Source organism: Chenopodium quinoa, unplaced genomic scaffold (genome assembly GCF_001683475.1).
Source record: "Chenopodium quinoa cultivar QQ74 unplaced genomic scaffold, ASM168347v1, whole genome shotgun sequence".
Taxonomy (NCBI): domain Eukaryota; kingdom Viridiplantae; phylum Streptophyta; class Magnoliopsida; order Caryophyllales; family Amaranthaceae; genus Chenopodium; species Chenopodium quinoa.
The window spans coordinates 1,335,187-1,361,181 of NW_018744311.1; the positions used below are offsets into that span (position 1 = coordinate 1,335,187).

The 25,995-nt window shown below is 33.2% G+C and overlaps 2 protein-coding genes across 4 annotated transcripts; both read right to left on the reverse strand.

Moving 5' to 3' along the window:
* Positions 1-338: 338 nt before the first annotated feature.
* LOC110696006 (zinc finger protein WIP2-like) lies at positions 339-4,824 on the reverse strand. The gene is made up of 2 exons (XM_021873261.1): positions 3,686-4,824; positions 339-1,098 (listed from the first exon to the last, which is right to left on the reverse strand). Exons 1-2 carry the CDS (start codon positions 4,493-4,495, stop codon positions 661-663), a joined length of 1,248 nt encoding a protein of 415 aa, XP_021728953.1. The 5' UTR covers positions 4,496-4,824; the 3' UTR covers positions 339-660.
* A 10,755-nt stretch (positions 4,825-15,579) lies between these two features.
* LOC110696007 (outer envelope protein 80, chloroplastic-like) lies at positions 15,580-25,511 on the reverse strand. Of its 3 annotated transcripts, none has more exons than XM_021873262.1 (16): positions 24,647-25,511; positions 23,843-23,936; positions 23,646-23,728; positions 21,960-22,057; positions 21,738-21,807; positions 20,246-20,339; positions 19,450-19,531; positions 19,314-19,349; positions 18,250-18,403; positions 17,978-18,118; positions 17,742-17,812; positions 17,557-17,629; positions 17,365-17,480; positions 17,098-17,245; positions 16,307-16,376; positions 15,580-16,168 (listed from the first exon to the last, which is right to left on the reverse strand). In XM_021873262.1, exons 1-16 carry the CDS (start codon positions 25,211-25,213, stop codon positions 16,014-16,016), a joined length of 2,052 nt encoding a protein of 683 aa, XP_021728954.1. In that variant the 5' UTR covers positions 25,214-25,511; the 3' UTR covers positions 15,580-16,013. The 3 variants fall into 3 exon arrangements, with proteins under 3 accessions (XP_021728954.1, XP_021728955.1, XP_021728956.1); XM_021873263.1 differs by having other exon boundaries at positions 23,843-23,932; positions 24,647-24,825; XM_021873264.1 differs by lacking the exon at positions 24,647-25,511 and having other exon boundaries at positions 23,646-23,736.
* Between the last annotated feature and the right edge of the window lie 484 nt (positions 25,512-25,995).

Below are 25,995 nucleotides of genomic sequence, written 5' to 3' on the forward strand. Positions count from 1 at the left end.
TCAAATATGTTATATACTGATTTTTTTTTTTTTCTTGAAGCATTAAATATGTTATAAATTAGCACCTTGAGACAAAAAAAAATGGCTGGAATGATTAATATATATAAGAAAAATCTATCTAAATTCACGTCATCCTTACACCCAAGATCCTAACATGTTAATCATAATAGCTACAGCAATGTATGTATATTAATTCATCCATGAAAAATTTTGTACATGTCTTGTAACTCTTCTATTATTAATGAAATAATTTTACTTTACAAAAATGCAAAAACTTTTTTTCTTAATAGTAAACTTCGTATTACATTTTTAAATGACTAGACAAAAAAACATGCATAAAAACTTAAAATTTGGGAAATTATATATAATTAACAAACAAAAGTTCTTCTTCTTGGAATTATGACTTTAATTTGCACTTGAACTCTTGATGAGTTGCTTACATAGCTGAAAAAAAAAGAGCTGAGAAATGAAACTAATTTAAGCTAAAAATTTAAACCTAATTAACCAAAAAGAGAGGAAAATCAAACGTAGATTAAACCTTACATACACAAATTAAAACCTTAATAAAAACCTAATTTAACAACAACTACATTCCTCTCCTGCCTAGCTAGCTACATACGAACGTACCATATAACATCGATCAAACATGTACATACATTCTCATTGATTGGACTCGTTATCCTGTTCGATCTCAGAAGCCGGTTCATCCTCCTCTTCAAAGCAATCAATCCCATACGCGGCATGTCCATGTCCAAAGGACTTAATATGATCCTTAAGAGATCTTTTGTGCTTAAAATCCGAACCACAAGTACAATACCATAACTTACCACAATTTTTCTCATGAGTCCTCCAATCTCCTCTTACAGCAAATGGTTTACCACATTTCCTACATGCAAATGGCTTTATTCCATGCTTTCTCTTGTAATGTGTTTGGAGGGTTCGAAAATCCTTCAAGGGTTTTGCCCTTGGATGATCTATGTTGTTTCGACATCCCGGTGCACAACAATAACATGGTAGCCTTAGCATGGCTGTTGGTTGTGTTCCTCTTAAGGATTCTGGTCCTTTTCTGTATTGTGATCCATGCCCCCACATATGCATCTATATAACATAAATCATCACTTATTAGTTCGATCACATATATAGTTTAATTTTTCATATTGTTGTAAATTTGTAATAATACTAATATTATTATGCACGTACATGTGTTAACTTTCAAGACTGTGACTTTACCAAATAAGCTGGCTGAAGTCGACCAGCAAAACTTTAATAACTCTAAACAGTAGATGTTTTATCGTGTGTGTATATATGTATTGTATACTATACAAAAATAGTACTAATAGTAGAGTAGGAGTAACATAGCTAGTAGTCCTATAATAGAGCCAATGGAAGATGATGACTTTTGGAAAACAAAGCTTGAAGATCGATGATAAGATTGTGGGTCAACAAGTCAATACTTTTCTTTTATTTTTTCTAAATATTTTGGTGGTTTATATTCTTTATAGGGAGCCGCTTTTATTAAATAGCTCCAAAATAAGAGGACTTCTCTGAAAATATTCATACATTGGCAACATTGCATTAAATGCAGTGTATATGTTTTCATTCTCCAAGAAGCTTATTTAGATACCTGGTTACATAACAAGGAATTAATTGAAGCTTAAAAATGCTCCTATATCTTAAAACATAGTACTTCAAAGCTCGTGTATGTATGTTCTAGCTCATGCATGATTATCGAGATAAGCTAACCTAAGCTAGATTAAAACTCACATGTTCCTAAACAATCGGCCACATTTGATACGGTTTTTTTTTATATGTAATTGATTGTTTGTTAATATGATCTTCATATCGATCACCATACCAATGCTGAAATGTTTATTTTACTGAATTTAGAAAGTGGCATATACAGAATATCATTTTGTGACGGTCTAAATTAAAAGTATGGTCAATTATATAGGAATGGAGAAAGAGTTTTACTTGTTGTATGAAAATTAATTAGGTGAATAAAAGAAGAAAGTACAAGGAATAATTGTTGAGAAAAAAACCACTCCTAGCTAGCTAGTACTATTGCCCAATTGAAGAAGGGAGAAGTACTAGAATATAGTTAACGATCATAATTAATTCTGTTATACCCTAATTATTAATGGACCATCCTATATGGGTTAATAAATAACAATGTATGATGTTTTAATTTCTGTAAAATTATGTCAAGGGACCACAATTAATTGTTTGTTTCTTACATAATGTCTAACAATTGTACTTTCACAAGTTGAATACATTGTGCTTAATACAAGATTTAGCTATATACTGTATAATTCCTAAAGAATGATCCAACTAGCTACCCGTCTCTTGTTAAATCTATATACCTCGCCCTAATTTGTACAATTTTTGTCAAGATTTTTATAAAAAAATCTACTACTTTGTTTTAGAGGTGAAAAATGATGATAAAGTCTAGTTACTAGACTCTCCGTCCCTAAATTACATTCCTACTTCTAGCATTTATTTCTTACATAATAGAGAGAAGTAGAATGTAATTTAGAGACGGAGAGAATAGTATATTTTTGCACTGTACTACAAGACAAAAAGTACTTAAAAGGAGATTACTAAAGTAAAACCACTAAACTAATAACGGCATATATAGAACCAACATACAAAGTGTAATTTTGTCATTAAATTTCAACTTTATGTTCCTTGTATTTCATGAAATATGATGAGGACTCTTGCATAACATATAATCATAATTCGAGAAAATATATAAGAAAATTAAATGGGAAAAAATGCTATTTGGGAAATTATTAAGCAAGCAATGAGGTTTTTTTTTTTTTTTTTTGTTTTGTGTGTGTATTTTAGTTGCACACAAATCTATGACTATGAGACTGAACACAAACTTCAAGGATTAATCAGAAGAAAAATAAAGAATTTTTATTTTTATTTATTGAAAGTGCATATTGCCCACCTTGTGTCGTTCAATCAACATAAAAAGAGAGTAAAAAAATTAAATTAAAAGTTAAAAATATTGTTTAAAAAAAAAGAAAAAAAAAAAGAAAGGAAAGAAAGAGAGTACAAATGTTGGTCTGAGTTGGACCAGGGTCTCTCTCTACTGAAGCTACAGTAACAGTTAGATCAATAGTTTACAAATCCCAATAAATTAATCTTACAATTTTTTAAAGAAAAAAAAAAAGGAAATGGCAATAAATTAAAAAAACTTGAAACTTGAAAATTAACAATTTCAAAGAACAAGAAAAACCCTAATTGAAGGCTAATATTAGTACAAGTCAAAATGCATTTGAAAGTTCGTATAAACTAGAAGGAATATTATTTAAATTTAATCAAGAAAAAATCAAATTAATTTAAATTTAATAATTTAAGAAAAGTGAGTTTGAAATCAAGGTACACAAAAAAGGAAGAAGAATAGTAGAGCACCAAAAAATGAAAAGAGCAAATCAAAAGACTAAGTAGGGTATGAAATGGAATTCATTTTTTCCACTCTCTTTTCCTTTTTACCCAAGAAAATGGATTACTAACCCAAATATAACAACCACCTCAACCATAAAATCACCACCAACCCAGGTGTCGGAACATCAGAACACCGACACCTGGGTATACCAATAGAAAGTTCAGATGTACACAATCTTATCTTTATCAGACAAAATCATAAACACGGAGATACATAGAGATCGAGGTTAGTTACCTGCATGTTGTTGTAACGATTGAAGGTTCTGAAGCAAAGAGGGCAAGAAAATTGAGTAGGACCAATCAAAATCTGAGCAGGAGTAGGGATCCAATACTGCCCTTTGTTAACTGTTCCAATTGAGTTGCAATAACCACCAATTAATGATGAATTATCATTATTATTATTAATATTAATATTAATATAGTTTGATGCAACTGTAACTTCTTCTGATCTACAACTCTCATCAGTATTCTTCATCATCATCATCATCCTATTATTCTTGTTGTTGTGATGATCTGGAGTGGTAGAGCACGAGGAAATCGAGGTCGTGGTCGTGGTCGTGGCAGCCGTGGTGGCGGATAATAGATTGGATGCTTGACAACTTGGTAGCCCTAAGTGAAGGGCTACCGTAACATCATCGTTGTCGTTGTCGCCGTAGTCGTCATCATCATGAAGGAACTTATGATCCACATCCATAGGAGCACTAGTAGAGGAAAACTCCTCTAAATAATGATCATGTTTAATAATATCATCTTTGTAATTATTGTTATTATTATTATTATCGTCGTATTCATTGAGATTAATATTATGATGATGATTGTTTTTTACCGGGCTTGAACTTAGGAGAGGAAGGGCTTCTCTAAGAGGAGGAGAAGGGGGTGATTTTGTGTAAATTTGAGGGTTATTATTAGTAGTAGTAGTGGTATTAGAGAAGAAGAAATTAAAATCATAGGGATTATTATTGTTAATGATATTGTTGTTATGATTAGGGAAGAAGTGATTAATATTGGGGTAATAGTGATGATTAAAGTAAGGATTATGTGACATGATGAAAGAAATTAATAATAGAAAGAAAGACTAAGGGTATGATTATATATAGATGTTGCTATTGTATGTAGTAGTAGTAGTAGTATAATCTAGAGGAGGAGGAGAGAGAAAATGGAAAGTTAGAGAGAGAAAGAAGAAGGAAAAAAAAAAGGGAAGGTTATTTAGAAAAGGTAGGGGAAAAAGTAGAAGGAAGAAGGGAGCATAATCACCAAAATATATGAAAGAGAGAGAAGAAGAAGATGATGGAGAAGGTAGGTTAAATAAAAATGTGTGGGACTCAAACTATATATGTATATATATATATATAAAAAGAACAAAAGAGGTGGAAATTAAAGCTAGTTTTGTTGAGTAAAAAAGGAGAGACAAGATATCACTTGTGACTAGTGACTAAATTATTTTGCTATAAAATTTGTGCTAAAATTTTGTGTGAATTATTACTGTCTCCATCTCTTCAGTATCGAAATAAGTGATCTTTAATTAATAACTTCATATTAGTGCAAATATATATCGAAAATATTAAAATTCGAAAAATATACAAGTAAGTGATTCTAACAAGTACCCACATTACTATTACTATAATCCATATATAAATACTAACCTTGATCAAAGTAATGTATGTGAACAATGTTGAAGTCAAAATAGAACACTTTGTCTAAAACGGAGAGTGTTTAAAAGTTTTTCCGATTTGAATAGTAATTGTACTGTCTTGTAAAGTACGTCAAAATAGAGAGAAGTTTTAGATTAAGAGGACATGTTACTTTTCGTGACTATAAGACGAAGGTTGATTTAAAACTTGTTTTTTTTTTTTTTTAAATGTCTATACAACTATTTGAGATTAATAACAGAAGAAGTTAAGCAAATAAGGCCAATAAAGACAAGTTCAGAAAAATATGGTTGAAGGTTGTCTCCCATTAATCTTCACCCATTTCCCACAAGCTTAATGTTCACAATCATACAAACATGTTATTATAAGACAAAAATATGGGAAAAGTCTAATACGGATACACGAGTGACAACTTTTTTTGTTTGGGGGAAATGTAAATAAAATTAAACTTTAGTAAAAAAAAAATTATATATATATATATTGTGTTATTTTGATATTAATTACTACTCCTATTGGTTCACATAATTAATTAATATAACTATGTATGCCTCCTAATTTTTTGTATTAGTGTATTACTTATTAATGATATAATTGGTCAAAGAGAATAGCTACACGTAGCCACGTAGGGCCTGTTCTCATACGTTTATTTCCAGTTCAGTTCAGCTCCTAGTTTCCTTCTCTTATAAAATATTCATTTCAGTTCAGTTCAGTTTAGCTCAGCTCAGTTCAGTTTAATTGATTTCAGTCTATTAGAACAGGCCCATATTTTATATATAGACATTATACATGAAGTAGTTCAATAATATCAGAGTATGTTCAAAAAAATTAAAAAAAAATTTAAAAAAAAAAAAAGTATACAAAGTAAAATTTCCATTAAGTGAAAATCAGGCAGTACTCGTATAATAATAAGCGAGACTTATGTATGCTTATAAATATGGGTGAGAAAATCGTGTAACGAAAAGAATCGAATATGAAATTAATTAGTAAAACAGTGCGACACAATAGTATGTAAAGTCTTATCATCATTTTTGAAACTATTACCACCATAAAACTTCTCTATTAAGCATTTTACAATAAAGTTAATAATGATTACTTTCACATTTTAATTATAATTAATCAGTGTATGATGTCCTCTAATTTCTATTCAAGTTGATACGCAAATATCTTCTTCATCATACATTTTACAATAATAAACTCCGTAATAATTAAATTTTGGTTTAAGAGAGGACGGTCAATGACATTAAAGATGTGTTCAATACTCTTATTCAGCCGACTTTTATTTACTTAAAATTATAACTATATTATTGTAAATTAAACTTGGGTATGTAACTTTCTACAAACCAATTAAGTTTGACGCATTAAAAAGTTTGACAAAATAAAAAATAAAAAAAAATCTAAAATGAGAGCAGCCGTTATTAATTAATATACCAAGGAACATACACTAAAGTTTTTCCTATACTCCAATTAATTTATTTACCAAAAGAAGAGAAAGAAAGTAAAAGAAAATAAAATTAAGAAAAGGTGAAAATATCCTAGGGGAAACAAAGTAGGGTCCGTTCAAAAAAAAAAAAAAAAAAAAAAGTAGGGTGCAAAAAATGCAATGTTGCCCAGCAATTGCTTTGGTGGGTGAGACACTGGTCGGGTGGGCTCAGAGTTTGTGAACAAGATTAACCAATTTTTAGAGAGAGAAAATTAACTAATTAAACTTTCACTCAATTTCTTTCTTTTGTTTTCTTTTGTTTTGTTTTTTAAATAAAAGAGAAAAATTAAATTTAGATATTGTGTTAACTGTGTGAGTTTGTGGGTCCTTACAATTTACAAACAAACTAGTCTCTTGACTCTCTTCTGTTAGATTCACATCAACTCACTGTTAACACTTCCATAAATAAACTTGTTACAGTCTTTTATTATCAATAACGACTGGATGATCATCACAGACAAAAATAGATACTGCTATTGAAAAGCCTTTTAACTTTTTGTGATACTCGGTTTGATTTTGATTAATTGCAACACTTTTACGTCTATTAATGTATACAAGTAACTAATTATTAATATTTTTAATTACTGGTATTATTTAGTACTTCATATAAAGCATACGATCCACACGATATGCTACCCACAGGATTATATGACCTTATATTGGTTATATATGATTTCGATATGATTTTGTCGTTGTCCCTACAATCCTGAAATTGTTTGTGCTAAATTATTTATGAGAGAATGAGTTGAATTGTATTGATGATCTTGGCTAATATTTATAGTCTATAAAAGATAACCTACACAATATAAACTCTATCATATAAACTCAATAATATATTTTCCTATATTCCTAACAGTTTGACACGCGAAAAAAAAAAAAAAAAAAAAAGTGGTTAAAGTTCTTCCCACAGACCTTACAATTGCAATACCCTGCCATCCTAATAATTCCCGTGATTTTACTTTAAAAGTGACAAATAAAAGGAAACGAAGGGAGTATTGTATCATTGTATGTAAATGTAATCACAAACAAAACTAATAATTGAACCGTGTAGTTACAACAAGAAGAGAGGATCAGACACCAAAATAGATACATGAATGGCATGGTACGGAGTACATAACATAACATACCTTGTAATATCAATCAACAGTTATATTATAAGTAACTTTTATCATTATTATTACTGCAACCATTTTGTTCTGACAATTTGGTTATAATTACATTTAAGGTTGATGCGTCAAATTTGATTGACAAGGTTTTTCATCAATTTTCTTGACGTGTTACAATAATTCAACTGCTTATTATTATCATTATTTTTTTTTTCTTTAACATAAGGTCTTTTATAAGGTTGGAATTTGATAGGTTAATAGTTATGTCCAACTAAATTTGTGCTTATTCTTTTCAATGCCAACGAAAATTGAACCAAACTCTATTTATAATATAGTTTCAGATAACATCATCCTGGAGGAACAATAACAGTTAGGGGTGTATTCTTCCAATTATACTACAGAAGAAAAAGAATATCATTGGCCCATATATCACATGTCAAAATGGATGTAAATATGTTATTAGGACCCTCATACTATTTTTTTCCCCTTTAATACTCGTAACTTTGATTTACTATGGAGTATATTTTTTCTAATCAACATACGGAGTACTTTATTTGTTAATTTAAGATTAACTTTGAAAGAGATTAGTTGCACATTATTATCATATAAGTTAGTTACAATAAACCCGTGAGTGTAGGTAATACGTACTATGCATTACCTTCACCTATCTAGACTTAATTTTATTACATTAAATTGTATGTTAAATCATATAGCCTATGTAACATGACTAGCAACTGATTTGGGGTGGAGGAAAAACAAAAACTAAAATGGTAAAGTTGTTCTATTTAGATCCCTTGACTGTGAGATTTTGACCTTTTATATCACTTTCGATCACCACTGTACTAGTTTAGAAAATATAAGGGGAAAAGGGAGAATTGATGAGAAGGACAAAGAGAAAGAGTGGATTGCTAGAAAAGCGATGAAGGGTACAAGTCACACAGCTGTTTTGGTTATTAGGAGTAGTTACATGATGTTCAAAATGAGAAAAAGAGAGAAAGTCGCAATATAACAGAGGCGAAATCAGACTTGACTGTTAAGAGGGATAAATTAACAGAAAGCGGCCCAGTAATTTAAACATGTTCGGTTTTTTTTTTTTTAAAATAGTTTGACACTTGACCTTATTTGAGGTTTTTGCATGGCTAGTCAATCCTACCATTAACCATGCATAATAACATGCTTTTAACATATATCTGATTTATTACCCCTACTTTATGATTTTTTTGGTGTTTATTTGCTCTATATTACCCTAGCTAGATCCCTCTCTATCTTTCTCCATAGACATACAAGGATAAAGAGTAGGGTATGGAAAAATCATTATTGGTGCTAATTATTGAATGGTACTGTAAAATCCCTTACAAAAATTCTTCACATACATATACTCCATATTATAATTATGTCATTTTTAAGTGTAACTTTTATACCTCGTGATAATTGATGTTAAAAACAACAATTGATCGAGTGCAATATTATTATTCATATGTCCCCAATATATATATATATATATATATATATATATATATAATATATATATATATATATATAATATATATATATATATATAATGCCTCAAGTATCAAGAATATATTGTCTCTACCCTTATATATATGTATATAAATCCTACACGCAATATCTAGTAGATCTCTAAGTAATTTAACCTAAAAAATTTCATTCTTATAATTTCATTTTTTTTTTTTCAAAAACACAACATTTTCTTTCATTTTCAAATATCATTTGGCACACATGATTATACCAAATAATTTCAAAGTTAATGATATAAAGTGGGACCCAAAAAACCCTGATAATGGGACCCACTTGAAGGTAGCTAGGCTTTATGTGAATGTGAATGTGATGGGTCTATGACAAGAGAGAGAATAAGATAACTTAGCTTAGGTAGGGGCATGGAGACAATATGGATGATTGACATTCCTTATGCATTTAGAGCCAAAGGAACAATTGTATTTTGTACCACCTCCAATTTTCATTTGTATACAACTACAACATCATTTATTTAACTCCCTTTAATTTGTTTTCTCTTTCAATTCTTTGCTGTCCTACTGTACGTATGTAACTCATAAACTATCCTCTATTCAATTTACTTATTGTCGTAGTACTCAATTGCATTTCATACTCTCTCTGTCTTTTAAAATTACATAGACCTAACTCATGATTTAGTAGAAATACACACACAAGATGAACGAAAGATAGAGATCGATCAAAATCTGGAAAGTTTCCAGCTAATAGTACGTTATGGGTCAAATCTAAAAGGTTGGCTTCCCCGGCCAAAAAGACATGTAAATAATAAATACTCTCTTCGATCCAAAATAGTTAACACGTTTAATCATATTTATTGTTTATATGTTGATTTTGACTGTATCATGTGAAACCAGAGGTTATTTTTAAGAGATAAAAAAGTATTTAATGTTTTTTATTATGTTTAAACTGCCTCTTTCATGAAAATCCACTCGTTCTATGTTCATTTATTCATTATGTTGGTCACTCTCATGCATGTGTATAGTTTAGTAGTCCCACATATATCATCATGGATCCACTAGCTTAGCTACCAGCAATTTAAGCAACATATATATATGTGGTCATACACAACAAATGATTACTTATTCCAGAATTTTTGGGCCGTGTCTTACATAAATTCTATGAACTTTTATATTTTGGAGTTCTAATTATTATTTGTAACATTGTGTATGTATGTATAATTTTTTATTTTGTATAAAAATGTATTGAAGATTTAACTAATTCTTCTATTTATTTTATTTTACTATTTTTTTCCAGTGAAAAAGAGGGGCAAGCCCCTGAGCTAATTCTAACAAATGTATACATAAAAGTTAAGCTAGCATTACCATTTTTTTTTTTTTTTTTTTTGAGAAGAAAAGATACACACTTATGCTAGCATTGTTACTAGTTATAAACGTAATATATTGATTGATACAAAACTCATTATTATAAAGCCCTAAGCTAGCATATTTATTCAATCTAGCTTTTAAAATGATGAAATTACTATAAATAGTTAAAAGAAAAAATTATGACATACATATCATGGATTTTAGTATTCCGTATGAAGCTGTATCATAGCAACATGCACGTCATAAAAATCAAGTTGCAAGAAATGAAACACATGCATGTAATCATGATGTATGTAATAAAGAGTAAAAACAAGGTTGGAGAATGAGGACGAAATAAAGTAAGCATTGTATGTAACGTCTTAATTGTAATAATAATAATAATCATAGTTCCTTTGATTTATGTTATGTACAACATTTAAACACGACAAATAAGAATTAGACTTTATTCTTGTAAGCTTTTAAATAGAGCAAAGCAAATATCAGTAAAGTCAATTAAATTTTTGTAGAGCAGAGCATTACAACAGGTAAAAAAAAAAAGGATCTTAGGGCATATTCTCTTCAACTTAATTTCAGTTCAGTTCAACTTTTAATTTCCTTCTCTCGTAAACAATTCATTTCAGCTTTAGTTATTTCAATTCTGTTCAATTTAGTTCAGCTCAGTACAGTAAATCAAAACAAACCCTTACAACGTCTAATAAAATTTGTGAAGACATGTATGTATGTATGGCTGAACACTAGAGATCGAGAGAAAATAAGAGTGACAATCTGAACAGGAGTAAAATAATAATATCCCACGTTTCTAGGGAAGTTAAGTAGTGAGTGTACGTGCCAAAAGGCAAAGTCAAATAGAAAGGCTTTTCATGTCCCCTTTCTTGTCCCATCACACATTTCCTCATTAAACCCAACATTTTCATTTCTTAAGTCAATGCTTAACATTTGCTAAACCGGCCAATGAGAAACAAACAAACCCTAATTATTTTAATTTTATTCAACAATACTAGTAGTAGACAAAGAACAAAAGATGGTTGGTAGAAACTAGTCTTGTTTTGGGATCCAAAAACGTTCATATATAAGCCTAGCTATATATCAAATTAAATATTACCTTGATTAATTAGTTTTTGAGGGATTGATATCTCAATCAAATTCTGCTTTAAAGTAATTTAAATCTAATAGTTTTGACTAATTTTATTAGTTTTGCTTTTAAGTGATCTTTAATTGTTTTATTAGTTCATGTAAATTTGTATTTAATTTACTTCTAGCGATAAATAGTAACAAAACAAAAACATATAGATGCAAATAACAATGACAAGGATTGACAACAATCGAGTTTTGAGCTTGGATCAACTTTCAAGCCAAACTTTTGGAGGTCGAATTAAAGCCCAATAACTTTCCAAAATCAAGTCGAGGAGAAATAAGGATATGTCATGTATGGACTAGCGTTTTATTAGGCTACATTCAATTCATCTCGCTTACACCACCATATGACATCATTATTTTCAAGTCACATCACTTCAATATACTTTTATAACATTACTATTGTTAAGTCACATCACTTCAATAGACTTTTGTGACATCATTATATTCCAAAATTTCATAAATTTCAAAGTAGAAACATAACTCATTATTGGTACTTTATAGAGATCTTTATAGGCGTGTTATGGTTTCAAAGCACCTTATATGATCCCGGGAGTCACCCCACGTATTTAGTTCATTTTTTTGAAAAATGTCAAAAATTGACCCGAAACCGTGTATTATAGCCTTCAATTTTGGACAATTTTTCACTTTTTTTGACTCGGAAACAAAAATTGTCGAGATGCTTCCCATGGACCCTAATACACCCCGAGAGTCCATTTGGGTGGGTAAAACCATCCACAATATGTCTTCAAACTGTCAATTTACCCGTTTACAACTTGCATCGATTTCATAAACCCGAAGTTACCACGGACATTTATGGCAACATATAATGATCATATATGATTCCAAACGACATTATATGACCCTGGGATGTATCACCTGGTATCTCGAGACTTTTCGACATCGGGTCCCGAAACCTCTAAAATTGGCCAAAAAAACGTGTATTATAGACTTCAATTTTGTCAATTTTTGACTTTTTTTTAATCGAAAATAAAAATTGCCGAAAAATTACATATAGACCCTAATACCCTGTGGGAGTCTAATTGGGTGGGTGGAACCATATATAATACTCCCTCTGTCCTCGAAAAAACGAATTTTGCGGGTATTTATAAAGTGAAAAAGATAGTTGTAAAAGTACACTGGAAAGTGAAATTCATATGGGGTTTACAAAAAAAGTAAAGAGAGAAAGTAATAAAAGTATATGAAAAAAGCAAAATTCACGTGGGAAAGCTAACTTTGCACAAATATTGTTGTAAATTGGAGAGTATTTTTTTTACGGGGAAATTGGAGAGTGTTTTAATGCAAATGAAATGATTATTTTAGGACTAGATTTAGGACATAAAGATCATTTTTTCGGAGACTGATGAAGTACTATATTACCTCCGTTAATTATTATGTGCAACTTTAGAGTATAACTTGTGAGATATAAAATATTCCAAAGTTGCACATAATAACTAACGGAGGCAGTACAATGAATAACATTGTTGATTTTACAAAATGCAAAAATGTTTGAACACAAAAAAACATTGTAAAATGGAGTTAGCTTCGAGAAAGAAAAGCAAAAAAGGAGGTTGCCTTTGGGGGCAAGCTTTTGGGGAAGAAAACCCTGCTTGTTTTGGATAAGACATACTCCGTAGTAAGTTTTTAAAATAAGAAAATAAAATTAGAGAGCAGCCAAAGTAGAGGTGAAGAAATGTAACAGTTAAAAAAGAAAAAAAATAATAGAAAAAAAAATTAGAAAATAATTTTGGGGATTTGCAAATTCCCAAATCAAATTGAAGTGGGCATTTTCAATAAACAGAAAAAAAAGGAGAGGCGGGGGGACATTAAATACCTCTAATTTTGCAGGGTGGTCTAACCAATATAATTAGACACATAGAATCATGCTAACACACACATATATTATCACACTATATATTGTTTCATTTTGTTTAATATTTTGTTTCATCACCTTACTAAGAAACTCCCGTCCTTATTTGAGACAAACACTCCTTGTGGGTTTCGAGCTGGTACGTACTTCTCTAACTCGTTATTAAGAAACACGTCTTCTTTCTCCATTTACATATGATATCACTAGTTTAAAGGCCTCTTTTGATATACTGAATTGAAGTGAACTGACTGAGCTGAACTAAATTGATTGGAGTTGAATTAAATACAGTTGAAAAAAATATTTTATAAGAGAAGAAAAATAGGAACTGAACTGAACTGAACTAAAATTAAGTTGAAGAGAACATGCCTTAACTGCTATGTTTGTTAGTACTATACTTTGCCCGTTAATATCTTATGTCTTATAAAGATATGTTTATACGACTATACATACTGAATGAAAACTTATAAGTATCACTCCCTTTCTCCCTTAATATAAAATCTCTTTATAGCATTTATTACTCACATAATAAAAAGTAAGAGGTTTTGTACTCCGTATTAAGAAACGAAGGGAGTACTACGTAGTTATATGATAATAGTGAAAATTACATGTTAGTTACAGTTTAAAACTACTCGAGCTAATTGATATACGCTCGACAACCATATTATATGGCACAACCTTAATTAGTATTACGATTTGACAATAAAAAAAAAATAGATGGAAAATGGGATTATGTTTAGTTCCCATTGTACAAAGAAGTTGTATTATCTCTGTGAAATGAAGGCCGCCAGATTAGACCAAAGTGATCCGATCTTCTGCTATCCAATGACAAAATCTTGCATGTGTTTGCTTCACAATTTTCAAGGCAACACGAGTGTACATTTCTTTAAGCTTTGCCTGTCCTTATTCATGTCTCATTTTCTTGTTTATTATCAAATCTTGATGTCAACCACTAATTTTGTTTAGAGCTATGCTAATTTTTAACTAATTACTTTGTTAGAAGACGCGATGAGATGACATGGATTTGGCTCGAAGTTAGTTATTTAAGAAAAATATGTATTTAACTCGAAGGTGTTAAAGAGAAATTGTAACTTGATTAAAAGTTGATTAGAAGTTATTAAGAGAAATATAAACTTGACTCGGAGTTAGGTATTTAAGAGAAATATAAACTTGACTTGAAGGTATTAAGAGAAATCTTAACTTGATTAGGAGTTATTAGAGAAACCTTATGTCGGTACTACGTGAAGATGGGTCAACTCAAATTCGACCGCCTGATTGATGAGTGTGTTGTATATGCTCAGTTATCCTACTACGTAGTATTTATTAGCATGCAACATGAAAATTATCGGAAGTCAAAAATGAACGCATACTGTGTTATCATAGATTCATAGATAAGTGATGTTATTTGACTAACTTGCAACTTACGTTCCATCATTGGCCTTACAAGCTTGAGAAAATATGCTCCCTCGTCTCTACAATTTTTTAGTTTAGAGGTGATTATCTTACAAAAAAGTCAAAACAAGACTTATTGAAAACGTCAAAGGAAAAATAATTCTTTGTAAACAATCAGTCAAGATCATCTCATTACTCAAAAGTTAGTAGTGACTAGTGAGTAGTTCATCTTTTGAGATAGACTTAGGACCTGTTCTAAATGAGTAACCTGAGCTAAACTGAACCTAACTTATTAGAGCTGAGCTGAACTGAATAATTTATGAGAGAAGTAAACTAAGAACTGAACTAAACTGAACTGAAAATAATCTGAAGAGAACATACCCTTAACCCAAAACCCATACACCAATAACAATGAAAAAATAAAAAGGAATGCAATTTGATGGTAGATATTTTTTTTTGGCAATTATAGTTCAATGTTATTTGAAGTCATACATTGTGTAAAATTGGCAAACGTTGCCCATCTGAGTCATACTAAACGACCGTCTTTTTCTTTTTTTTTTTGAGAGAGAACTAAACGACCGTCTTTGCAAAGACTGGATACATACATTATTAGAACCTACTTCAGCCAACGTTGAGGCGCAAATAAACAAGACTTTGCCTAGTAGGTTAAAGTATGAGAGTTATTACCCAACACCAGAAATTAAATTAGAGATGCATCATTGCTCACGTAGGGACTTCGGCTCCCTCACACCCAAAAAAAAAGGTCATTCTAATCCTGAATGCACATAAATTCCACAAAGCGTAATTAAAAAAGATAAAAATAATGTAAGATTAAACAAGAAAAAAAATGAAAACAGACAATATACAATTGAAGCAGGAAGACAGTTACAGGGATGTGCTCATGTGTAAACCCTCTCACAAGTAAGCTGAATCAACATCAATTGTGAACCTCTAACAGTGAATTATAAAAAAATGTGGGTGGTGGTAATTTTGGGGGGGTGGTTCCTAATCTATACTTCGGGACAAAAACTTTGATTAGGAAAGAGACAACCTACGAAAGATCCCATAGAAGAGTTGCTAGTTACGATGCCCAACACCGAAATGAAACCTCCCAGTTTTCTTGTCATTGAAGGCGTATTCAAGCCGTAGAGGACCTAAAGGAGACTCCACGCGGATACCAGCTCCATACCCGTATCCACTCCCAGGTTTACCTCTTGCACCAGCAGGATCACCTTCAAATACAAAAAAGATATATAATACTATGAAACATCACAAATTTAGTTTAATCCACCAAAATCTAGATCTATGTGGAACAAACAAAAAATCATGCCTTTCTAAAATGCTTATAAGATTAGAAAAGATGCACATACCAGGAACAGATGAGCCTGATCCAAGGTCAGTTCCATAATCAGCAAAAAAGGCACCATCTACTGGACCAAACTGAAATAGAAAAATATTATGTTCAAGGGATAAGTCAATGGTATCACCGAGATCTTGTTGACTATCTTGTTGAATGTAAGAGAAGTGTAAACCATTAAGATCATTAAACCAAACAAACAAAAAAAGTATTCACAATTTTAACTTTTAAATCCCATTACAAAAAAGGCAAGATAATCTACATTGCATTCCCAAGATACAGAAGGATGAAATTCAAAACAAAAACGTCACATACACTTTCTGGTTGCATCTCTCTTAGAAGCTCTTACACCTTCTACTGAGTTGAACGAATGCAAAATGTTAAAGCAACTGCATGACGTCAACCACTAAGCAAACAGTGGACTTTGGCTAGTTTGCTAAGAAGCTGGGATGTTAATAACCAAATTTCAAAGATCCATTTTTAACACATTGGTCCATTCTAGATTCCTAGTTATGCTAAGGCTTTAATTAACAAAATTATAGAATAACTAGTGTAAGTAGTGATGCTAGCTAGGTTATACGTACATAATATTACACATTCCTAAGTCACCTTCCCGACTTCCCACATAAAAGAAATTGGTGTCAAAGTCTTCATTTCCAAAAACTAGGCATACTTGAATAACAAGATGATTAAGAGATGCAGAAATTGAAGCAAATCACTTCTATAAGGATTTCAGAATCTAAGTCTACATATACAGAGACAAGTTGTATGAAAAACATGCAATCAGTTGAGCATTTGACATACCAGAGGGAAGGATATTTCACCGCAGCCAACCACATAGGAACGGCCTGAGCCAACAGCACCCTCTTCATATCCTCTCACACTGTTTGTGCCACCAATGGCAAATGCTTCATGAGGAGAGAATTTACCCAGCACATTACCACCAGACAAACTGAAAATCCAAAGGTACAATTGATTTAGTGTCAAAAAGTTCAAAATTTCAAAAAAAGAAATGAAGATTGTACCAATCATTTACACACAAGCAACCAAAGACCAAGGAGCATAACAAACCTTAAAAGAAGATTGGCTGGCCCAACCTCTGCCCCTGTCCTGGCCCGGGCATTTACTCTATTAAAACTCAACCACTCTGGCAAGATAGGAAGACCTTGTTCCATGCTGAAGACCAACTGCATAAAGGTACAATATGAGCAAAAGAAGGAATAATGAACAAAATACGTGTTTCTAAATTAACTGATAACTAACCATTGAGGATCCTAAATCACCAGTGTAGGCACACTCACATTTGGTAAGCAACATATTATCATGAGTATTCCCACTGAACACAACATAAAAGCACATCAAATACAGTTCAAAAGTTCATACAAGATTAACAAACAGCAATAAAGTGGCAAGACTTTGCAAATTTTGATGTCAACAATGGCCTATACCTTGCAGTAAGCGGGCTGCTGTAAAAATCTTTTATAACAGGATCCCCCTTGTCATCATGAGCACCAGCTCGCTACAATAGCATAAATGGGAAATAATACAAAAATTAATAACATGAGTTCGCCTGGATAACTATCAGACAATGATATGCCCAAAGTTTCCATACATACCACCAGAAAAAAGCTATGCGTTCCGGTAATAGATAAATGAAGCATGAAACCAGCTAATTTTTTGATACCTGAAACGTAAGTCCAGCTGTTCCACTCCACTTTGGTCTTAGAGGACGACTGAATTCCATGCCAGCTGTTACACGGCCAATGGTTATATTACCATTGTTGGGCTGGTTACCATGGACCAAAGTACCAGGAGTTCTTGAATTCTGGATGACCAATTAAGACAAGTGACATGACCAAATTAAAAACGCAAAAAAAAAAAAAAAAAAAAAAAAAAAAAAAAGAACAATATCCTTTTCATCGTAGAAGATAGATAAGCAAGATTGTGGCTTATCACCTGAATCATAATTGACTGTTGCGTACGCTTATCATCACCTTCAATCCACGGGACTGTGTAATTTATTCGAAATATAGAGTCGATTTGCCCCCTCTCAAGGGAGACATTGACTTTTTGATTTTTACCAAAAAGATTTCTATGAGAATATGCAAAGCTGCAACCAAAATTAAGATAAAAAGAATCCAAGTAAAAAATTATAAGATCACAAAGAACTCAAGCAGATAAAGTTTCATCAAAAAGTATTACTCAGAGAAAACAGGCTTCTATACAAGAACAACATAAGCACCCCAAACATTTGAAACAAGACATATAAAAGATTCATCTAATTCTCCATATAATGCTCCCAGGAGCCCTCTACTTGATTTTCTCATACATACACAAGATGACAATATATATAGAGAGAGAGAACGCAACAAAAGCCAATGTGCCCAGAAGACAGCTGCAGGTTATGTAAAGAATTCAAGCCAGTATCTACCATGTAGCGGCCTTAGAAAGATATGAAATTTAATACAGCACATTTGGTATCTGCCTGTTGTCCATCCAACCTTCAAATACCTTTTTGCCAATTTAACACTGATGTGCCACTAACCCTATCACCATAAAAAATCCTTCATACACATAAGTTGTACATTCAACCATTAACCACAAATCATCGGCCAATCTAATACCAACAATTGAAATACTAGATGCCTAATTTAATCAAGGAAGATGCAATAGCTAAAGCTCTTCTTAAGTTATAAGAGAACAGCACATAATAGTTTCAGCTAGTGTGACATGATATATAAGATTGTACACAATTGGAATGGCCATGAACCTGCTAACGGCATGAAAAACAAAAGAATGGTAAAGAAGAATTATAGCTTCTTCAGATACTAAGAGTCTAAGACAACTCACAATTACCAAGGAAATCATACATGATTTATATTCATAGATATGCAAATCAGTTTGTAAAGAACTTTAAAAGGGTTAATTTTCTAAAGGGTATCCATCACTATGGCATGTAAGTCATGAATGGTGAGGATTTTTTATTTTACGTAGTGAACTCCAAAGCAATAGAAAAGTACCTTCCGATCAAACCAGACAATGGACCACTGGTTATCCTGCAAATTATATAGTAATAATGAATCAGAAGAAAAATATACATAGCCAAGACCCTTCATTTTAAAGACTGTAGATCATTATCACAGTTTCTTGTCTTACCCACTCGAAATTCCACCACCAGCTGAGAAACCTCCACTCACACGCTCAACCACATTCATTACCAAATCAACCTTACCAGTGTCTGGAGTGTAGAAAGCAAAAGAAAGACATTAGAATAATGAAAATAAGACAGATGCCAAATTCAAAGAGTATCATCAACATTATCGTATTTTTTCCAACATGAATATCACCATAGTCTCTAAAGAGTAATGAAGTGACACCAACAGCAAGACTTAAATGAAGAGATAACTGAAGCCAAACAATGTGGTTCGTAGGCAGAATATATATTAAATAGCCAAGCTACTGGGTAACAAGAAAATTCAATTTAAAGCCTAGGTTCAAGCAGCAGAGGGTATACTCTCCACCAACCATCAGACACATTGAAGCCAGGGATCAATTGACCTATCAACAAAAATTCATGCCTAAGGCCACAAATAAGGAGAGGATCGCACAATATAATAATCTCAACGGCTGTACATTCAAGCATCATCTTGGAGAGTGAAATGAACATGTCTTCAAAATACATTTTAAGCAGCTTGAATTTGTCATGCAGCCATGCCAACTACAAATTTAGCAACAGAACCCCATTCATTGTAAATTCATCAGTGAACCAGTGGTCAGCAGAAGACTAAAAAAGATTATTTTTTAAAAACATAAGAAAAAAGACGCCTGCAAACTGACCAGAGGGGAGGAGAGAAGTTTAACCGAGATAAGGTCCAACCTTACAATCAAAAACTTAACATAGCATCAAATCAACTTGAAATCACTTGATGATAAAATTGCTATTTATAGTTACCTCCGGCGGGCTGGGGAAAAATGCTAACATCTTCCATAATTCCCATAGTTAGAACTGTTTCAACATCCCTTTTTCCTTGATTTAAACTGTAAACCTGCAAAAGAAGCATGGGGAATACATAATAACATACTCCGTATCAGACTACAAAGTTTAAAAGTTGATATAATTTCTCATTATTATGATCATAACACAAGGAATTTCAAGCTGGAAAATAAAAAACACAGTGGCAAATTAACCAATGATAGAAACCCTACAAATTTCATTTAAACTAGGAAATTTTGACATTTGCTAGCAGGAAAAAACACCTCGATTCACATTTGCTACCGTTTAAAATTTTTTTTTTTACTTTGCTACAAACTAAATCAGAGTTTGTTAGAAATTACTACCACTTAACGGAATCCAAAGTTTATTCAAAAAAAAAGAAAAAGAATTTTTTTTTAAAAAAAAAAAAAAAAACAGCCACCCCCTCCCACCTACCAGCGGCCGGTGATCCCACCCCCCTCCTTTTCCCCACCCACAAAGCCAACACCCCCTCCCTTTCCCCTACCCACGAAGCCAACCCCACCGAAATCAACCCCATCCCCGTTAACCCACCGGAAGCGACCCCCCTCCCCTTTCCCCACCCAAAAACCGACACCCCTAACCCTAGACCACCCTAAACGGGTTTTAGGGTTTCGGGTTTCACATATGGTGGTTTTGTGGTGGTGGTTTAGGGTTAGGGGTGGCCGAAAAAGGTAGGAAAAGGGGAGGGGAATGATTCCGGTGGAGGGAATGGGGAGGGGGGCTGAATTCGATGGGGTTGGCTTCGGTGGGTGGGGAAGGTTGGCTTCGTGGGTGGGGGAAAGAGAAGGGGGGTTGGCTTCGTGGGCGGGGGAAAGGGAGGGGGTGGGTTCGCCGGCACTGGCCGCAAGCAAGGGGAGAGGAGGGGGAGGGGTGGCAGTTGAGGGGAGGGGGTGGTATGACGGTGGTTGAGCCCCACTAACGGAAATATTTAGTGTGTAAGGCATGAGGTAGTAATTTCTAAGAAACTCAGATTTAGGTGGTAGCAACAAAAAATAAAAAAATAAAAAAATAAAATAAAAATAATAATAAAATAAAATAAAACGGTAGCAAATGTGAATCGAGGTATTTTTCCCGGTAGCAAATGTCAAAATTTCCTTAAAACTATTGTGCTTGAAAGTTGAAATTGATTTCCAAAGGTGACAGAGAACTCTATATCTAGAAAATTATCTATAAAAGTTCAAAGTTCAAACAGCCGGTCTTATCAAGAATAGTATTTTTTTTATATAGAAAAAAAAAAAAAAAGGGTTGTACAAGTAAATCACAAATTTTCAACGGCTAAGAAAGTCAAAAGACAAACAGAATGCAGCTATAGGCAGAGAGGTATATACAATATTCTTCAGCAGCATCTCTAACTTAAAATTACAATTAAACACATTAAAGAACATGTAATATCACTTGATATATACAACAGTGAATGCAATAATTTTACCTGCCCTTTTTTAGTTGTAAGTTGGCGGAGTATTGTTTCAGGCTTTGTCTTCCCCACAGTTGGCTCACGGCTGAAAGAAAACAATTTAATTTACACAATTAGTTATAAACCCAATATATCAGACTATCAGTGGAACATAGACACCATTCTTTGTTTTTCGCCCATATCTTTTTCTTAATATTGCCTTTATAAAGAAGCAAATATGATAAATTTAAAACTTACGTCTTTCGATCAAGAAAACGTATTGAGACATCATTGACCTCAGCTTCAGCAATTTGTAGCCTTAGTATACCCCCTGAAAGAATCTCAACACCTGAAACCTGTAAGAATAGAATAATGAATCTTCTGCTCCAACTTATTACAGCTTTCGCCTTGGGGAAAAGGTAACAAAAGAGAATAATTTCATAACCTTAAAATGAAGGAAAAATGGAAAAGAATAATCCCACCTTTGCTCAGTCTTCCAAAAATAATCCCACCTTCTATTATTCCAGAAATAATCCCACCTTTAACATCAATCTTCTTTTAACAAGCCTTGACCGGTTTTATTAGGTTGGCAACTGGTTAGAGAAGGTAACTTGACAGGTGTTGCTATCTAATTGGTTATTTTGATGATTTAAAAAAAAAAAAAAAAAAAAAAAACTCCCACCCTTCCTTTCCTTTTACCCTCACCGGAGATAGCCTCAGCACATGGCAGCAGCCGGCCTGACCAGCCCCACCCTCCCAGCCGAAGCCGACCCATTCCCTTGCCGCCTGACCAACCCGACACCTTCCCCTTCCTTTTCCGATCCCTTTCCTCTTTTTCACTTAAACAATCTCACCCCTTTTCCTTCCCTTTTCTCCATTGAATGTACTCCAAGTTCACCATCAGAGCAGCGTGTGAGCTTTCTCTCCCCCATTAAAGCAACTTCTAAGGTAACATGGATTGTTTATATTAATAATTAAAGGGTTTATCGTCAATTCAATTGGTGATTTGGGTTAATTTAAACATTGTTAATTGTTGTGCTGGGGCGACGCGATGGTGGTGACGGTAGTGGACTAGCATTGAATTAGTTGAGGGAGGAGGTTGCGGGGTGAGATTTTTGGGTGACAATGGTGACAACAATGGATTTTGTCGCTATGAAATGCGGGGTGCAAATGTCTCTCTTTCCTCCATTAATTTCCCACTACTTTAACCCTTCTAAGTAGCCATGAACAATTCACAAAGCCTTTCTTCTTCCTCTTATAACTCTTCCATTTTCGTCCCTGACTAGGTTTCTTTGTTTTTTATTTCCTCTTTGTTTCTACTATATATGATTTCCTTTTTATTTTTCTTGATGAATGCATTTTTTATGTTTCTTGTTTGCTTTCTTGCGACTAAAATCCAATTTTCAATCTTCTTAAATTAACTGTGGAAATTTGGAGAATGTGTTTTTTTTTTCTTTTGGTTGTTAGACGACGATGGATTTTGTTGCTGGAGGTGAGTTCCAGGTGGGGTAGTGGGCTGGTGAGGATCGATGGTTAGCATTAGTTGAAGGAGGGATGGTGGTTTTGGTGGTGGTGAGGAGGTGGCTATTGGGGAGAGGTAAGGGGGGGTAGTAATGGGTGCAGGGTGGTTGGAAAGGAGGTGGGCTTATTTTGGTTGGCCATTAGTGTTGGGCGGCAGACTGGCAGTGGCAATGGCAGTGGTGATGGTGGAGAGGACTCGAGGAGACATGTTTCTAAAAAAAAAAAAGAAAATTATTTAACCGGTAGAACAAGTAACAAGTCAAAGGGCTTGTTAAAAGAAGATTGATGTAAAAGGTGGGATTATTTCTGGAATAATTGAAAGTGGGATTATTTTTAGAAGACCGAGCAAAGGTGGGATTATTGTTTTCCATTTTTCCTAAAATGAATTTTTTAAAAAAAAAACAAAAAAAAACAAATACTAACCATGCCAAAAAGGCCACGCTCCATATACCATCCATTGATGGATTCAATCACTTCATCCAAATGCCTGATATTGACCACTTTTCCTGCACAGCTTGATGACAAAATTTAATTTATTGGAGAGAAGACTTTAAGTAGCTCACAAACTTTAGCAACAGAGAGAGAGAAAGAAAACAAAAAAAAAAAAAAAAACACTATACCATATCCATCACGAAATTTATCCTCTACAAATTTGGACGGAAGAACATTAGCTCCTTCGCACACCAATCCCCGAAACTCCTGGTTTGGTTCTACCTTGTGCGACAAAAGAGAAAGCAAATCAAACAAACTAGCTACCTCAAAAAAGAAGAATATCTAGATTCAGGGCAGCTATATTCACCAAGATAATAAAAGCGTGATCATATAATATACCTATGGACATAAAGTAGGGCTTCAAGGGGTATTTAGATACTGACTACAGCACAAAACATATAACAAGGTAATATGGCATGTGCCACGAGCCCATGAGGATATATGACCGTGGCAGAGAAAATTAAATAAGCTCCTGGACAAAATGATATTGATGCAAATATACAATCCCTCTACCCTTCACAATATAGATGAAACTTCAAAACCCCTACCCTCTCCCTCCGTTTAAATTTCCGAGTTCCCTTTTACTCGCTTCGCAACAAAGAGAAGATACCGCAAACAGCACCTAAGGCTCAACAATTTGCTTTTCTTATTCCAATCTATCTTATTTAACGCTGGCAATCCTAAAAACTCGCTGGCGCAATTTCAAGGTTTGATTCTCAAATTCTTAACACTGATACAAATTGTGTTCACTAAAGGTTTGCTACTCAAATTCTCTTTCAGATAACTAGCAACATAGCACAACCTAAATTATAACTTCATCTATTCTCAATTACATAGCTCATATAAGCAACAGCATTCAATCAAATTTAATATGCATTAAAACAGAACATATCAAAATATTATTTATATACGGAGTACTCAAAATTATATACCTGAAAGACCAATCTGATACCATCCCGAGTATCTACAGCAACAGGCATACATGAAGAAAAATAGCCACTATCAATAATTCGATGAACATCCTCCTGAACTTCTCTAACCGTCAATGCCGAATTCGCCCGGCACGCTTTCAACGCCATTAATGCCTCTGATTCCAAGTCCTTCATCTCCAATTCTTCACCATCTTTGTTCCTCACTAACACCTCACTAATCAACACTCTCTCCTCATCCTCCCTCCGAGTCCGACTCACCGGTGCCTTTGTCTGAGCCACCTCAATCGCACCACCACCACCAGTAGCACCACCGGGTTGAGCCTGAGTCGACTCGTTCAGTGCCAATGTCGAAGAGCACAGCAATGGTGATGGGAAAGAGCGCAATTTGATGGGTTTTCTGTGGAATTTGAGGGAATCTAGGAACTGGGTAATTGAGAATTTGGCTTGTGAGAGGGTGGAAGTTAGGGATTGAGAGCAAAATGGGAGGTGAGGGATGGGATTTTGAGGTGAAGAAAGAGGGATTTTAATGGCGGATGATTTAAATTCAATATCGCCATTGTTAAGCATAGTTGAAGAAATAGGAGTGGAATTGAGGCTTTCTATGGTAAAATTTAAATTGGGTTGATTTGAAAATTGGGGTTTGTTTGTTATCTGATCATTGAATTAGGGTTTTGGGGAAGAAAGGGTTTTTGGTTTTTGAGTGAAAGGCAGACGTTAAATTCAAGCAGACGATGTCAAACGCTCAAACCGGTCGGTCTGATAACAATATAACATTAATTTGGACTTCGAAGTATTTGCATGTTGGGTCATGTCTCATACAACTTGTTATATACACCCGGATGTAATGTATAACTATGATTATTTTGTTCTCATTTTGATAATTGTTTTTTATTTAATCATCAAATGAAAAATAAACACTAATTTTTTATTTTTGACAACAAAAACAAACACTAATCTTGGATTACTTGGGTATAGTGTACAACTATACACTTTGATATGTATAACAAATTCTACATGTCTTGGGTTGTAAGTTTTCAATTGGGTTGATCTATTGTGTTAGCAATGTTTAAGAGTTTAAAATCAATTTGTAATTTGAATTCTTGTAATGCTATACGGAGTATTTAGTGAAAATACAATTTAGTACCATATGTTTTAACAAAAAAGTTGTTTTTATCACAGTGTATAAATGTCATTTTCGCGAGTTATTTAGGGATAATGCTATAAATTCACGTACAAATATTAGATCTTCAACCTTTAACAATAAAGAGCGATTGTCTGAGTATCCGCCGCCACAATCACCACCGTTTGTCACGAGTTCGAGATGAACCACCAGACACGATGTAATCTTA

Coding starts and splice junctions, on each gene's coding strand:
- LOC110696006 (XM_021873261.1), bottom strand. CDS start 4,495: ATGTCACATAATCCTTACTTTAATCATCACTATTACCCCAATATTAAT. Junction 1,099..3,685: donor ATCGTTACAACAACATGCAG/GTAACTAACCTC, acceptor TATGTTATATAG/ATGCATATGTGGGGGCATGG.
- LOC110696007 (XM_021873262.1), bottom strand. CDS start 25,213: ATGCTTAACAATGGCGATATTGAATTTAAATCATCCGCCATTAAAATC. Junction 23,729..23,842: donor TAAATTTCGTGATGGATATG/GTATAGTGTTTT, acceptor CAAGCTGTGCAG/GAAAAGTGGTCAATATCAGG. Junction 22,058..23,645: donor AGCGTGGCCTTTTTGGCATG/GTTAGTATTTGT, acceptor CTATTCTTACAG/GTTTCAGGTGTTGAGATTCT.